Source organism: Sphaeramia orbicularis, chromosome 9, assembly GCF_902148855.1.
Source record: "Sphaeramia orbicularis chromosome 9, fSphaOr1.1, whole genome shotgun sequence".
Classification (NCBI taxonomy): Eukaryota; Metazoa; Chordata; class Actinopteri; order Kurtiformes; family Apogonidae; genus Sphaeramia; species Sphaeramia orbicularis.
The window spans coordinates 25,165,964-25,182,726 of NC_043965.1; the positions used below are offsets into that span (position 1 = coordinate 25,165,964).

At 36.9% G+C, this 16,763-nt stretch overlaps 1 protein-coding gene across 1 annotated transcript; it reads left to right on the forward strand.

The window, feature by feature from the left end:
• Positions 1–2,259: 2,259 nt before the first annotated feature.
• Positions 2,260–16,545, forward strand: LOC115426198 (leucine-rich repeat-containing protein 43-like). The gene is made up of 13 exons (XM_030144204.1): positions 2,260–2,375; positions 2,487–2,687; positions 4,943–5,053; positions 5,190–5,329; positions 8,125–8,363; positions 9,416–9,567; positions 11,144–11,288; positions 11,445–11,701; positions 11,777–11,806; positions 11,843–11,866; positions 15,176–15,415; positions 16,183–16,344; positions 16,380–16,545. The coding sequence occupies exons 1-13, from the start codon at positions 2,289–2,291 to the stop codon at positions 16,518–16,520; spliced, it is 1,929 nt and encodes a 642-aa protein (XP_030000064.1). The 5' UTR covers positions 2,260–2,288; the 3' UTR covers positions 16,521–16,545.
• Positions 16,546–16,763: the final 218 nt, after the last annotated feature.

A 16,763-nucleotide genomic window follows, 5' to 3' on the forward strand; every position in this document is an offset into this window, starting at 1 on the left:
TTTCACATTTATGGAGCCAACACTGTAACCTTTAACCTTGAAAGTGCGTACCTTTGACAAGAGGCATGATTGTCCGTTGATTCTTGCTCGTTGGTTGGCAGTTCAATGGTCTTAAGCTGGCACACATCATGCTTATATATGAAATTCGGTCTTTTTGTGGCACGGAATGTGTTGGTGGATGACGTTTCTATGGCTAATCGTACATAAAATCTGTTTCTGCGTTGTAGTTATTGAGCACAGTAGGCCACACAGTTAGTTTGATGTGGGTAGACATTGCACATTGCCACACACCTCTGATGTTTATCACTTTTTTTTTTTCCTTTGAACCAGATTACGTGTTAGGTGTCCCAAAATTTTAATCATGACAGCCCGTCAGATAACAAAGGTGAACCTGATATCATATCCCTATCACTGACAACCCTGGAACAGGTTCTTTCCCCTTTCAGATCACTTCCAAGTCTTGTAATCTCTTTTCAATTGAATCACTTCAACAGAAATCCACATCTGAATTTTCTGTTCAGAGACGAAAAGTGGCTCCGGACAGATTTGTACCGTGTTGTTGCAGCTTGTCCAACCGCTTACCTGTTGTTTTTTGGATTGAAACACAAGATTTGGCCATTTCCTATTTTATAGCTGCCCAGCGGATCTGTGTCAGCATAAATGATGTCCACATTTATGCAGTGGAATCATGGGAATGAAAATAATGCTATATAATGCTATATAATAATGCTACCAATATTCTATTGGTAGCATGTTCTAAAACGCCCCAAATAGCAGAATCCAGAGGGTTTAGATCTGGGCTAGAAGGCGGCCATAAACATGATTCCCAAAAATTGCTAAAGTTGGATTTGCTGCTGTTGTCAACAAGTGTTTTGGTGTTCTTGTGTAAGATTTTAACTTCAAATCATATTTTACTGCATTTCTAACGGTCTTGTTGTCTACCTCAAGCTCAATTGCCATTTTTCTCATGGATTTGGTTGGATCCTTTAGGATTTTGGATTTGAGCGCTTTGATAAAAAGCTTTGGTACGTTTTTTGTTGCTTCCTCCACTTCTAGACTTTCTCGTAATAGTTTTCCTCATAGTCATTCTCTTCTTTACATTATAAACAGTCTTTATGGACACTCCAACTATTTTTGAAATCTCCTTTGGTGTGACGAGTGCATTCAGCAAATCACACACTCTTTGACGTTTGCTTTCCTGATGACTCATATGGGCAAAAGTTTCTGAAAAGGTATGGATAATAGTGTTAGGTATGATTATGACATCAATATATGTTTGGTTTCAAAACAATTGAAGTAGTGCCTGCTGAGACAAAACAACTAAATGTTCATTGTAAATTTTGCTTCCCCACCCTGTATATATATATATATATATATATATATATATATATATATATATATATATATATATATTTATATATATATATATATATATATATATATATGTATATGTATATGTATGTATGTATGTATATATATATATATATATATATATATATATATATATATATATATATATATATATAGAGTGTACAAAGCAACGTTACTAAAAGCCATGTGAACATGTTATATCTGTTCAGCTTTATCTCATTTGTGAATATATGTATAAGTCTAATTTTCAAGCTGCAACACATTCAAGAAAAAAGTAGAACAGGGTCAATTTAAGGTTAATACAGAGTTAAAATAATGAAATAACAACGTGATCCAAAACCGGTGATGTAAACATAGGTCATCATAGTCAGCATTGCGTCCAACTGGCAGTAGGGATGAAGGATCTCCTGTAATGTTCAGTTCTACATCATTGTGAGGTGACTATAGCTGATTCTGTGAATGGTCAGAATGTGTTGAAGATGATCTGAATGATCTAAAATGTTCTGTGTCTCATCTCCACAGTATAACCATTGGTTGTTTGACCTTTTATGTTTTGCAGATGTGGTTTCTGTATCATTTTACATCCACAGAAGTGTGTGTTGTCAAATTTGATGTATGTGTGCACCAAAAAAAGTAGTTTTATATCCTCTGAAATTTTTCTGTACAGAGTATTCACTAAGAGGAGATTTCAAAATCATAAACCACTTGAGAAGAAACTACAACTGTGAATTCTAAGTACCTTGATAGTCCTGTTTCCTGACACGATGCAGTGTCCTTGAAGGGAGCTCTGACTGTCACCAGGCAACCAATGTAAACAAACACCATGGGCCTGAAGTGACCACATAGAAGCTCCTGCTCACACTGTTTCTTTTGACTTGATGTAAATGAGTACATTTTAATAACTACTGTAGTCAAGCATGAGCTCAAACACACTCTCTGCTGTGTTAGAGAAGCTGATCTGCCGCCTCTGTCTGAATGACTTTCCCTGCGGATTTGGCAGCTGGGTGAGTTTATGTCAATTTAACTGCAAGGTCCTTCAACTTATTACAATTCACGTGTCCTCCATATCTTTTATTTTAACAATCAGTATGATGTTGTTGTAGAGAAAGACTAAGTACTGTACAGAGGGAGCAGAGACAGAGGAGACAGATGCTCTTCTGGATCTCCTGAACTGTCCTCACTCGCCATGGAGACACGATGAATCCTGGAGCCCACAAGCTCCTTCACTGAGGCAGCTGGCATTGATCTCACCTGAACGGCTGCACGCTGACTTGATTTATAATTATTTCACTGCATTACGCATCATAGACAAGGGTGTGAGTATCCAGGATCCATATACCTGCACTTCAAACCGGTAAAACTGTAATTATATGTTCTTCTTTAACCCATAAAACCCAAAATATACACCAGTGACCAAAAGCATCTCCTGATCTAAAATGTATAATATCCCTTCATCCACTAATCCTATCAATACATGTAAATAATTCGGGTAAAATCAAGTTTTTCCGCTTTTCATGGTCATCAGATATGACCCATTTGGATGTTCAGAAGCTCAGTAGTGAACGTAGAAACACTGTCATCTTCTACAACATTGATTCACCAGTAAAACCCATGGAGTTGGATCAATGATAGTGGATGGAGACCCTTGGATTATGTTCAGTTAATGACATATTTTACTGAAAATGTCACTTTTTCTCAAGTTTTCTCTGTTTTTGGTATGATAATCCTCAAATGTATTCTCAGCATGATGATTAAAGAATATGATCAGTCAAATAAATATGGGGAAAAAAGCAAACTGAAGAGAATAATATAATGATAAATGGTGATAAATCACTTAAGAAAGGTTCAATAGAGGGAAAAAAAAGTCAAAAAAAAAAAAAAAAGTCAAAAAAATCCGCATGAACATGCAAGATTTCAAAAAATATTCCAAGGCACACTGTAGGATTTGTATACAAATAAAATGCCTTTATTACTCCATGGCAATCTTTTAAAATACAGCCAACGCATTGCGATCTCTGGTCTTCATCAGGGCTTTTTTCACCAGTGAGTTACACACCTTCACACAATCACTTTAATGAATGGGAGGAGGTGTGAGGGAAGAAAGAAAGAAAGAAAGAAAGAAAGAAAGAAAGAAAGAAAGAAAGAAAGAAAGAAAGAAAGAAAGAAAGAAAGAAAGAAAAACAATATATATGCATACATACACACATACACACATGTACACACACGTATATGTACATACATACATATACGTATATACATATACATACACATATACAATTATACATATATATACATATACACGTACATACACACACACATATACATATAAAAAAGAATAATAATAAATAAAAATAATAATAATTTTATATATATATATGTGTATATATATATATATATATATATATATATATATTTTTTTTTTTTTTTTTTTTTTTTTTTTTTTTTTTTAATTTTTTTTTTTTTTTTCCTTCTTATTTTTATTATTTATTATTATTCTTTTTTTTATATGTATATGATAGGGTATTTTTCTTTTGTGATGAATCGGGACACTGATACTTATCAATCTTCTATTGATACATTTATTAATTCAGATCTGGGAGACCACCAAACCTTGTGATCCAACTAGTCCACACATCTGGAACTCATTATTCCATAACTCAGCCAACATTCCTTGTGTATGTACCTTCTCCCTAGGACCTCCAGAGGACTTCTTGCACACATACACACAAATTAACCACCTTACAGTATATATGCATGTGTATGTACATGTATGTATGTGTATATATGTATGTTTGTATATGCGTGTATATATATATATATGTGTGTGTGTGTGTGTGTGTGCATACATATCGTTTTTTTGTTTGTTCTTTCTTTCTTTCTTTCTTTCTTTCTTTCTTTCTTTCTTTCTTTCTTCCCTCACACCTCCTTCCTTCAGGTCATTAAAGGGATTGTGTGAAGGTGTGTAACTCACTGGTGATAAAAGCCTGATGAAAACCAGAGATCACAATGCGTTGGCTGTATTTTAAAAGATTGCCATGGAGTAATAAAGGCATTTTATTTTTATACAAATCCTACAGTGTGCCTTGGAATATTTTTTGAAATCTTGCATGTTCATACGGATTTTTTTTACTCTAAATAGTAAGACACACCACAAGTTTCCAAAGAGCACCTGTGGATAATCCCCAAGAAGACCCAGCAGCACTTCCACTCTGTTGGTTTAGAGGGAAAAAATTGTTTGAGAACTGCTACAAAAGTAGCATTCGGTCTTTATGGGTTAAAATGTACAAAACAACTTTTAATTTTCATACAATTTTCAGGCTTTTTTCCCAACCCTCTTTAATAGTTATTTACTCTAGTACCAAAAGTGCAAAATGCAATTCAAGATTCCACAAAATGAAAGTTATTAGACCAGAAAACTAGAGAATGCTAAAACTTGTCATATTTTCAGTCTGTCTGATGGCCTCAAATAAACACTTCAGTCATCTTTTCCGTCCTTGTTGTAGAAACAAACAACTGAGCTGCATTATGCACATTTTTGCAGACTTGCACCTAATGTTTTTATTGTGTCCAGGTATCGATCATCGATGATGGCCTGGTAAAGTTTGCCAAGTTGGAGGAATTGGTGCTAAGTGCCAACAAACTCACAGAAATCCCTGCAGAAAGCCTCCCTCCCACTTTGAAGGTTTGTCACAGTCCTGCAGCAGCAATGTGATGTAAAAAGGCTGTATAGCTTATCAGATCAGTTAAATCAGTAGTATTTTTTTCCGGAGGTTTGTACGTCCAGCAGTGCAGTAGTTGTCATATGTTCCTTTGTAAAGGTTTTGGAGCTCCGTGACAATTGGATATCATCTCTGAGTTGTCTAACTAAATGCCCGCCGCCTCATCTGCAGTATCTTGGCCTTGGTTCAAACCATCTGGGTTTCCCTGATGATGTCACTCATCTTACCAGGAAACACTGGTTAGTTCATGCAGACACAGGAAGCTGAAGCTTTTGAAAGAGGTGAATCAACACTACTAGGTCAAATGAAGCACAGAAGGGTCATTTTATGTAAAACTAAGTCATATAAACACATCAGGTTCTTTTACTTGTAGTGTGTCTGTTTTTACACAGCTGAGGGTGTTTTCCTGTTGAACATTAAGTCAGTTTGTATTCATATAAATCCAAATCACTACAAAAATCTTCTCAAAGCACATAATGGAATGAGGAGACATTATTTTAAAACAGAGGAAAAACCCCACCAACTTTTTTGAGTGAGCACTTGGTGACAGCCGGAAGAAAGAACTCACTGGTCTGTGTTTGGAAACAAAGTGATTACTGCGACGTCTGTATCTTTTGATCCCACTCATAAAAAAACCACATCTAGTAACAACTCACACTTTTGCATCATTGCACCCTCATTCAAGTATTATATGACTCTTTTAATGTTGTGAGAAATCTGTGTGGTTAAAGTAAGGATATTCAGATAAAATTCTTTAAAACCTTAAATAAACACCTTAGTAAACACCAGTGGCGGCTGCTCGTCTTTCAGACAGGGGACGCTCATTGTCGGCTTACATCAAAAAAAAAAAAAAAAAAAAAAAAAAAAAGTCAAGTTATTTAAACATACATTCGGCCCTCCGTTCCTTTTTAAGAAAATGGTCAGTAACCTTATCGTACCAAGTAGGCGTCTTTTCAAGGGACAGGACCAGTGTCCTCTCTGCTTAGATTGCCTTGGCCCATTGTGTTGTGGGTGTCAGACTTCAGCCTTTTTAAACTACAGATACTCCTTTCACTCCGACCTAGCCGACAGTATGATTGACTTAACTATCTACAAAACGATATTAAACTCGAACAAGAAATGATTAAATTATGAACTGAAACAAGAAAACAGTGAAATTATGTTAAATTGAAACAAGGAAGTACAATGAGTGTGTTTTATTTACAGTGCAAGAAATGAACGAGTAATTTCGTAGTGGTTTCTCTCTTGATTTCACAGCAGAACGTGCGACGGTACTAAACTGAACTGTGTCAGTGAAGGGGTAGATCTGAAAACACCTGTCAATCAAATGGGATTCAGCCTTTCGACTGATCCTCCAATCAGCACGTGGGATTCTGGCGCCCAGCCCGGCCGAGCTCCGCCCACAGCTCCATTCACCCCCAGAGACGCCAAGCGTCCGGGGGCGGGACAACATCGTGGCATTTATCCAATTACCGTCCAGTTTTGAGGCAATGAAAAAAACTGTTCCACTCAGTCCCATTGAAGCCCAGAGACGACCGGAGTCTACGGACAAATGCACTGAGCAGAGATGGAGGAGAAAACAGCACAACGGGAATGTATGAGAAGTGAACAACATCGCGTCCGTTGATTTGTGATAAAGCTGATTTGAACGAACTCATCTTTAAGATGAACGTGTTCTAACACATTTATAGTCAATAAAATGTCAACACAACCGTACATATTTAACCATTTAATTTTCGTAATTTTAGGGGAAGCCGGGCTTCCCTTGTAGTCTATGAGAAATCGCCACTGGTAAACACATAATACACTGCAAACAGGATTTCTGTGTCTTATCTTTCTCGTCTGAGTCTTACTTTATCTAAAAGCATATGATATTTCAACTAATACTGTTGCAAGAATTAACCGGTAAAGAGCTTTAAAATAACATAATAATATTTAAGAATATGATAAATAATTTAAGAATATTCCGTCTTAATATTCGGAACTGTGTTTTCATTGTAATAAGTGCAGTTTTTGTAAATTTTGTCCTTGTATTTCAGTTTCAGGGCCTGTTTTGGTCTGTCACTGGCTAAAAGTTTATTCTAGTGTTAAAATATTCTTAAAAACAAGCCATTTTGGTTTATATCAAATCAAATCAAATTTTATTTATATAGTGCCAAATCATAACAAAAGTTATCTCATGACATTTTATGTATAGAGCTGGTCGAAACCAGACTCTTAAGCCAATATTATATTATTTTTGAGAATATTTGGCTTCTTTATGGCTGCTTTGTGGTGAGAATCCAAATTCCCCTTCTATATATTATCGCTTTAGGTCCTACAGCTATTTTTATGGCTAATTCCAAATGAACTTAATTTCTACATTTAATTTTTTGTAAGCAATTTATCACAATTTATTATAATATTTTCTGACTTATGCATTTTTCAGTGAAAATCTGGTCTTTTGCTACATTTAACTTAGTTATCATGTAGATGTTCATAAAACCTCAGACTAAATTCAAAGGTTATTGTATTAGAACAGATTTTTTTAAAGACATTTTCAGCAAAATATATCATCAAGTAAACATAAAAACAAACATCTACAACCACCGCCATTTGTCAGATTTCATGGATTTTATTGTTGAATCAGTGTTGCAGAAGATGATGGTGTTTTTACATTCATTTTGGAGCCTCTGAACGTCCAAATGGTTCATATCTGATGATGACAAGAAGCTGAGAAACTGCATTTACCTGAATTATTTACATGCAGTGATAGGATTAGTGGATCACTAGTTATTAAACATTTTAGATCAGTAGATGCTTTTTGTCATCGGCAGCTGTTTAGGCCTTTGAAGGTTGATACTATATTGTTTTAATCCATTTTTAATTTTAATACATCTTAAATCTTCATAAATAGCTTCAATTTCTCTCAGCATTTCCATATTTTATTTTATCCACACGCACTATATCCTGTGTTCTCAGTGTTTATAATTCTTTATTTCCTCTGTGATAAACTTGCTGTGCTTTGTGTACTGTGTACTGTGTGTGATCTCAGGCCACAGCTGGTGTGTCTGGACCTGAGTGATTGTGAGTTTCAGGACCATCGGGCCCTGTTGAATGCCTTGAGGACCCTGTCCTGCCTCAGGACACTGGTGCTGGTGGGAAACCCCTTCACTCTAGCCCCCTCCTACCCCGGTTTCACTGTGGACACCCTCCCACGGCTGTCATGTCTGGACACTTCATGGATCTCACCTGCAGAGAGACATCACTTCAGGGGCCTGGCTAAAATGACTGGTCAGGCAATCTAAGAGTCTGTTTTTCTGCTTCCCACTGCAGTATCTACTTTACAAACCTTATTTATGGGCTGTATGCCTTTTTGGGGCAGTGTCTGTGAGTCTTCCAGGGTAAATTGTGATTTGTGAGCCTTGAAGTAAATACAATATTCTATCACAGCATCGACCTGTGTTCCAAAAACTTAGGGTCAGGGCCCAAAAAAGGCTGTGGAGCAGTTTTTATTGGGTCACCATCTGGCAAAGGACAAAATACAGCATTATTATGAATGTGAAGTCCTTATCCACATTAAAACAGATGAAATGTGTTCTCAACAGCACTGTGTGTGATGTAGGGAGCAGCCTGGGCTGTAAAAGACATAACAGGCACAACAAACCCCGCCCCTCGCACGTATTGTAGCTTATTTTGGCATGGATCCAGCTGATGTCATCATGTCTAGGCATGTGCTGATGTCAGCATATAAATTGCCTCTATATATGTGCCAAGTTTGAAGTCAGTTGAAACAAAATTGATGTTTTAATAGACATTTGAAATTTCACCCATTATAAGTAAATGGGAGGGGAAAAGAAAGATTTAAAAGAATTCATAAAAAATTTGAACTTTGATCTACTTTTTCCAAAATGTAACCACATCTATTCTGGGTGACTGGCAATCTATAAACCCAATTTGGTATGAATTCAACCAATAGTTTTGTTACTAGAGTGTTAACAAACAAAAGAATGAACAAACAAACAGAACCAAAAACAATACCCCTTGCCTCCCCTTCAGGGGGCGGGTTAATAAGATGAAACTGATGTAAAACACACAAGAAAAACAACGTAAAACATGCATCAGAATTACAATGACATAAAACATTAAAGAAACCGTTTTCAGGGAGTGTTTTGAGAATGAATTATATAATGTGAATGTAAAGCTGCGGCATTTCATGACATATAGGTTTTAGTGCTGAAGAGACACTAAGTTTCTCCTTTGGGTCTGAGAATCATTATAACAGACAACATAACATTTTGTTTTCTCTTACTTTTAATATATCTGTATTATTTTCTTCATTCCAGATCTAATACAGGACCGAGCACTAGCCACAGTGAGTGTGGGACGGCTGAGGGGAATCTCAGACCCACTGATAAGCCTGGATGATTTTCCTGTTGTCACCTACAGCTATTTTGTCACATACGACTTCTTTAGTCTTCAAATTCCTGCCATACAGGTAACAAATCTGTGTATATATCTCTGGTGAGGTCTGTGCATCACCTATATCTTTCACCTATATCTTTTTTTTTTCCATAACCTTTAATGAAACGACACCAAGTGACAAGGAAACTTATGTACAATAATGTACAATATTTACATTTACATTTACATGAAGTCATCATAATGTGGGGAAGAGGGGTGAAGACATATGGCATGTAATATACAAAAGAAACAAAATGTCTGACTGACCAGGTAGTATGACTTAATGTCCTGTCTCGGTTGTGTAAATGTTTTGTGTGTGGTGGAGTGTGTAAGATGTGTATGTGGTGTGAAGGGTGTGACGTGGACTTCTCAAAAAAATAAATCAAAAAACCACAGATAATAGTTAGGTAACTGAAACTAAATGAGAAGAAGAAAAAGGATAAGGAGAGAGAGGAAAAAAAGGAGGAAAATGGGGGTAATAAAAAATAATTAAGTCAATAAATAAATAAATAAACATACTAAATGAGATTAAATGTACAATTTTTCTAAATTTGATGCCATTGCCCCTGCTGCCTCACCTTGCCATCACAGCACTGTTGCCCCTTTTTTTTTTTCAGTGGTGGAAATAAACTCTTGGCCTATGTTGGGAAATGTCTGTAGGAAACTGTCTGTACTGTGCACTAAAAACATGCAAGGTTGTTTGATCTTTCACCTATATCCTTGGTGTTTAATATGATGGAAGTTATTATTTTACAGAAGCATTTCCAGGGGCTCCTAGGTCAATATTCTTTCATAGACCCAGAGGAAATATTGTCCCAAAAATGGCACTTTTATGCAACCAGTAATGGTAATTTCACTATTTAACTCTATTTAACCTTTCATAAAAGATTAATCCCCATTTATTATGATATTATCATCTGTATTTTGTGCTTTTCAGTCGAAATTAGGTATTTTTTAAATATTTAATTCACTGACCATGTAGATTTTCATTAAAGGTCAGATAAAAGTTAAAGGTTATTATATCAGAAACAGAGAAAACTGTAGAAAAAGTGACTTTTTCAGCAAATCTATCATTAACTGAATGTGAAACCAGGTGTGTCCACCCACTATCATTTATCAAACTCTGTGGGTTTTACTGGTGAATCAATATTGTAGAAGATGACACTGTTCCCACGGTAACTACGGAGCCTCTGAACATCCAAATGGGTCATATCTGATGACCATGAAAAGATGACAAACTGCATTTTACGCCATTTATTTAAATGTATTGATAGGATTAGTGGAACAGAAGTAATTAAACATTTTAGATCAGCAGGTATTTTTGGTCAGCAGTGGATGTTTGGGTCTTTATGGGTTAAGGAGTTTCCAGTTTTGCTTTGTAAAATGATGATGCACTGAACAGAAAAACATTGTCATAGCTGAAGTAGTTCAAAATGTAGTGGGAGTCAAGAAAGAAGAGATAAGAGTTCCTTTTAATGACACATCATTCTATAAGAGCAGGAAGTAAACTGTGATTTTATATCTGTTAAAAATGAGACTAAGGAATTCGAATAAATGTTCATGAATCACCTCATTTTCTTTAAAGTATCACTTTTTCCTGTATTTCACAGAACACCGATAGCAACTCAAAAATGGAAGCACCATGCGTGATGGAAGCTGACTTCAATGATGGTGAACTGCAGTTAAACTATGACCAAGAAATGAAGAAACCGCATGTTGGAACATCAGCGGTGAAAAGTGGTGACACAGCATATGGTAATATCACTTTCCTCATCGTATCTGCCTGTGTCTCTGCTCTAAGTCACTTCCTTTCCAGAGAAATCAGAAATTCATAACAGAAAATCTAACACAAATCTATTCATGTTAAACAGATTAAAAAAAAGACTAAAAAAATAAAAATAAAAGACTAAGCTCTGGTGTATGATGTTTATCAAACCCAATCTCTTATGCATTTTGAGAGAATTTTTTGTGATGCTAATTATATACATGCAGTGCCCACAGAGTATGAGAGTCACTCCTTTTCTTCAGTATTACAGCACAGCACATCAAAACTAACATGGACAGAGTGCATGGACTTCAGAGACACACAGACATACGTTGTTAGTGATCTGGGAGGCTTCAAGAGTTTTCTCAACCAAGGCATGAGTCTTAGAATAGAAGAAGAAAAGGTAAATACACATAAAAGGGTGATAGATACAGGTTTTGATGCAGAAACAGAACAAGTGTGATATTTGGTGTTTCAGGTCTTATCGTGGCCTGCAGCTCCTGAGGAAGTGATGGTGGTCAAACCCAGTCGAAACGTGAAAGAGACTAAAGGAGGGAAAGGGAAAGAAGTGAGTTGATATGTTCATGCACTGCATTAGTCAGAGGCAACAGGAATGGTGGGGCCAAAAAAATAAAGACACATCATAGAGATACACCAATCAAACATAATATAATCACATTGACAGGAGAAGTGGTAATAAAACTGGTACATTCATGACATCGGTGTCTTTCACTGGGTTAGTTATATGAGGCAGAGAGTGAACATTTAGTTGTCGAAGTTTATGTTTGAAGCAGCAAAATGAACAACATAAGGAACTGAGTGACTTTGACCAGGTCCATGTTGTAACGGTGATGACTGGGTCAGAGCGTCTCCACAACTGCAGGTCTTGTTGGGTGATCCTGGTCTGCGGTGGTTAGTACAGACCACAAATAGACGAAGGAAGGGCATCACAATATCAGGACCATTGATCATCTGTGGGAGGCGTTGGACAAATAAATCTGATCCATGAAGGTCCACCCCTCTACTTCCAGGACTTCAGGGATCTGCTGATAACGTCTTGGTCCAGACACCACAGGACACCTTCAGAGGGCACGTGAAGTCTAGGCCTCAGGTCAGAGCTGGATTTGTGGAAAAAGCAGGACCTACACAATATTAGACAGATGGTCATAATGTTCTGATTCCATAGCTGCTCAACTGGTTGAGATCTGGTTGATGTTCTTTAGTCCACTTTTTGTTGGTACAAACCACTTTACATGGGGAATTAACAACCGAATCTGCAGATGCTCTGACCCAGTGATTTGACCATTACAACTTGTCCCTTGTCAAAGTTTCCAAGATGCCTACTCCTGTCCATTTATTTTTGTGCTCACCCTTTCACACCAGCTTCAAAGGCTAAATGTTCACCAGCTGAGTAATGAATCCAACCCAGTATAAGGTCCCATTCTAATGAGTTAATACCACTAACTGTCAATGGTCAGAATGTTCTGGCTAATCAGTGTGTGTGTGTGTGTGTGTGTGTGTGTGTGTGTGTGTGTGTGCATGTGTGTGTGTGTGTGTGTGTGTGTGTGTGTGTGTGTGTGTGTGTGTGTGTGTGTGTGTGTGTGTGTGTGTGTGTGTGTATAGATATATGTCACAGTAGAGATTGAAATCCAGTAGGAATCCTACAAGGACAGATAGTAATTGTAGTTTGTCCTAGGACAAACTACAATTACTATCTGTCCTTGTAGGATTAGGAATCCTACTGGATTTCAATCTCTACTGTGACATATACACACACACACACACCACACACACACACACACACACATATATATATATACATATATATATATATATATATATATATATATATATATATATATATATATATATATATATATATATATATGTATATATATATATGTGTGTGTGTGTGTGTGTGTGTGTGTGTGTGTGTGTGTGTGTGTGTGTGTGTATGTCACAGTAGAGATTGAAATCCAGTAGGATTCCTAATCCTACAAGGACAGATAGTAATTGTAGTTTGTCCTAGGACAAACTACAATTACTATCTGTCCTTGTAGGATTCCTACTGGATTTCAATCTCTACTGTGACATATATCTATACACACACACACACACACACACACACACACATCTGAGGTTTTATTGTATTTTCCCCACAAATTTTCTTTGTGTTTTTTAAACAGTTGCTCTCTTCCATAGAAATACATGAAAATAAGAAGTCAAAATAACTTTAAAAAAGTGTATCTGTTTGGCATTAAATAGTGTCTTATTGTATTGATAGTCACTACACAGTCGTGGCTGGACAGTTACTGTCTTAGCAAAAAAGGCTTTTACTTTCAATTATTACATGTAATTTATTCCTCAAAAATATGGATAAAATCACATCTAAAATCACATTTAGAATTTGAGATTTTATTGTATTTTCCCCACAAATTTTCTTTTTTTGTGTTTTTTTAAACAGTTGCTCTCTTCCATAGAGATACATGAAAATAATAAGTTAAAAAAAAAAAAACTTTAAAAAAGTGTATCTGTTTGGCATTAAATAGTGTATTTTATTGTATTGATAGTCACTAATATAAGCCAGTTTCAGGGTGTTCTGGAACACCACATGAAAACTCAGAATGGAAATCTCCTTTGTATTAAGACATGATTAAGAATACGTGTGAGATGTGTGTGTTTGGAAGAATGCTGCTTTTTTTTTTTTTTGACATGACAGGGGTGTACAGGGCGTAAAATTAACTTTTTACCTGATTTGCCATTGGCTAGTGACCTCCAAAAATTTACCGGCCAAATAAAAATGACATGCCTTATCTGACTTAAAATAATGACCATAGGTTTTTGTTAAGAAAATCCACCTTAAGAATCACTAAAAGAATACATGTACAGATATACGAGATTATTGCCATTTCATGAGGTTACATTTCACTTCAGTGACTGCTGCATCATCATTCAATAAAAATATTTAAAAGTGCAGCCTTTGACACTGACTGAGTCACGTGTGTGTGTGTGTGTGTGTGTGTGTGTGTGTGTGTGTGTGTGTGTGTGTGTGTGTGTGTGTGTGTGTGTGTGTGACAGCTTTAACAGGAACATTCTGTTTAACCACAGGAAAAGACTAAAGAATTACAAACATCCACTGGGACTGAGCCGAGATGAAATTAACTCCACAGACATTTGTCTAGAATGCTCTATGAATACTAGGGCGATTTTAGCTTAATTTTTTTATCGAGTGATAGTGGATAAGATCGATTTTTCAGGGCGGGACCGCGAGTACCTGACCCGGGTACCGCGCGGACGGGTCCGTCTCGCTGGTAACCAGGGGTCTCCATCTCGCTCGCGCTAGTTGTTTGGCAGGAGGTTGTGTTTGGAGAAGGCCTCCTCTGCTGGAGGGCCTCCAACTCCAACTCCAAGGAGGAACTGTCCGCCTAGTCAGGGGGAGGCTCTCCGAGGCGGGTCACAGAAGCCGGTCGTTCTCACATGCAGTTTAAATTTTCCATCGGCCACTGGTGGGTGTGTGTTTTTGTTTTACACACCAAATAAATGTTTTATTCACCATTGGCACTTGGCGGGTGTTAATTTTATGCCCTGGATGTGTACATTTGCATGAACGAAGTTGTCCCTATGCATAGTCTTAATATCACAGAGTAATCTTTCTTTTTTCACATACCTTTGGGACGTGGAAAGTCCCATGATGACAAGCTGGATGTATTCCTCTAGAATCCATGCAAACATACACAACCTTCATGTAGAAGTGTAAACAAATCCGCATCTTCTCAAATGGTGACTGTGTAGGATCAGTCAGCCTTTACTGATATTTTTACTGAATTCTTAACATATATCAAGCATAATGATTTCATTTCTTTGGTATTTTCCTCAGGCTCCAGTCAAATCCAGTTCAATAAAAGACAAGTCTAAAGACAAAAAGAGGAGGTCTGTAGCAGAGCTGGTCCATGACACCCCGATCAGAAGAACTGTGGGTTCTATTCACGTCCCCCTGCAAAGCCTGGTCAAAGGAGGCCAGAAAGTGGACATGCTGTGTGACTTTGGTGTCCTGTATGCAGAGGCTGGAGTAGAAGCTGCACAAACTCCTGAAAAGGCAGATTTAAGTGCCAAAAAGGTATGAGATATAATCCTCTAGGGGTGTCAAAGTTCAGGGGCCACATCCTCCTAATATGATCTGAAGTGGGCCGAAGCAGTAAAATAATCTCATAACAATATCTCTATGTTTTCTTTCCTTTAACGTGAACTACCGTGAACAAACAGAAATTTCTTAAGACAAATAAGTGCAATTTTAACAATATTATGCCTCAGTTTATCATTTACACATGTGCATTACAACTTACAGATCACAGAGGATCTACAAAGACACAAAATATTTAGTAACAGTAACAGACATCATATTAAAATTACACTTCTCTTCAGGTGTTTCATGTTGTTCATATTTGTTCAGGTTATTGACATTTTTTGTGAAAGGATAGTGTATAAATGTAAACATTTTCAAGTAATTTTACTTTTTTTTTTTTTTTTTTTACACTAAAACAAAGATGTTGCAGTTGTCATTATTTATAGGTTATATTAATAGTATTTTTAGGGTCTGATCCACTTGTGATCAAATTGGGCTGAATGTGGAACCTGAACTAAAATGATTATTAAGATCCACAGGCCACATTGGACTTTGGTGGTGGTTTTGGCCCCGTATGTTTGACACCTGTCCTCTAAGAGAATATTATCTATAGAAAGAAAACACAAATAAGTCATCCCATCCCCACCCATTTTCCTGCTACTTTTATATTGTACTTGCACAGAGCGATTGTAACACACTAATTTTTTTCTGCTGGGGTTAATGAAGTATTCTGATTCTGATCCTGTTTCACTCATATTTAGGATTCATTAAAGAAAATCAAAGAGGAGAGGAAGAAAGAGGACAAGGAGTCAAAGCAGCATGGAGGCAGCGGTGGACAGAAGACAGCTGCTGCTAAAGGTTACACCATCACAGATACAGGGTCAGGGAGGGTTAACCCTTCTCAAGTCATTCACCCTTCTGTTTGATGTGCTCAGCAGGAAAAGCAAAAGGAGGGAAGGAGCGTGATGCAGACGTCCAGACAGAAAACTCCACATCCATCCAACTGGAACCAGTGACTGTGGAGCTGAGTGTGAAACTGGAGAAATGGCAGACGGCTTCAGAAGCTCACCAACTTCCGCTGCCACATGAAACCTCCTGAAGCTCCTTTATAAAGCAGATTTATTTACAGTCGGGCTTACTGTTAATCATTTACTTTATTCCTTCACCTGAACACATTTTTAACCCATAAAGACCCAGTGCTACTTTGTGGTAGTTCCCAAATGATTTTATCTCAATTTTTTTTACCTTTTACCTTTTGATTTGTTACCATTTATTGTGATATTATGCCCTGTATTTTGCATTCTTAAATGAAATTCACCTCTTTCCCCATATTTAATTTAAT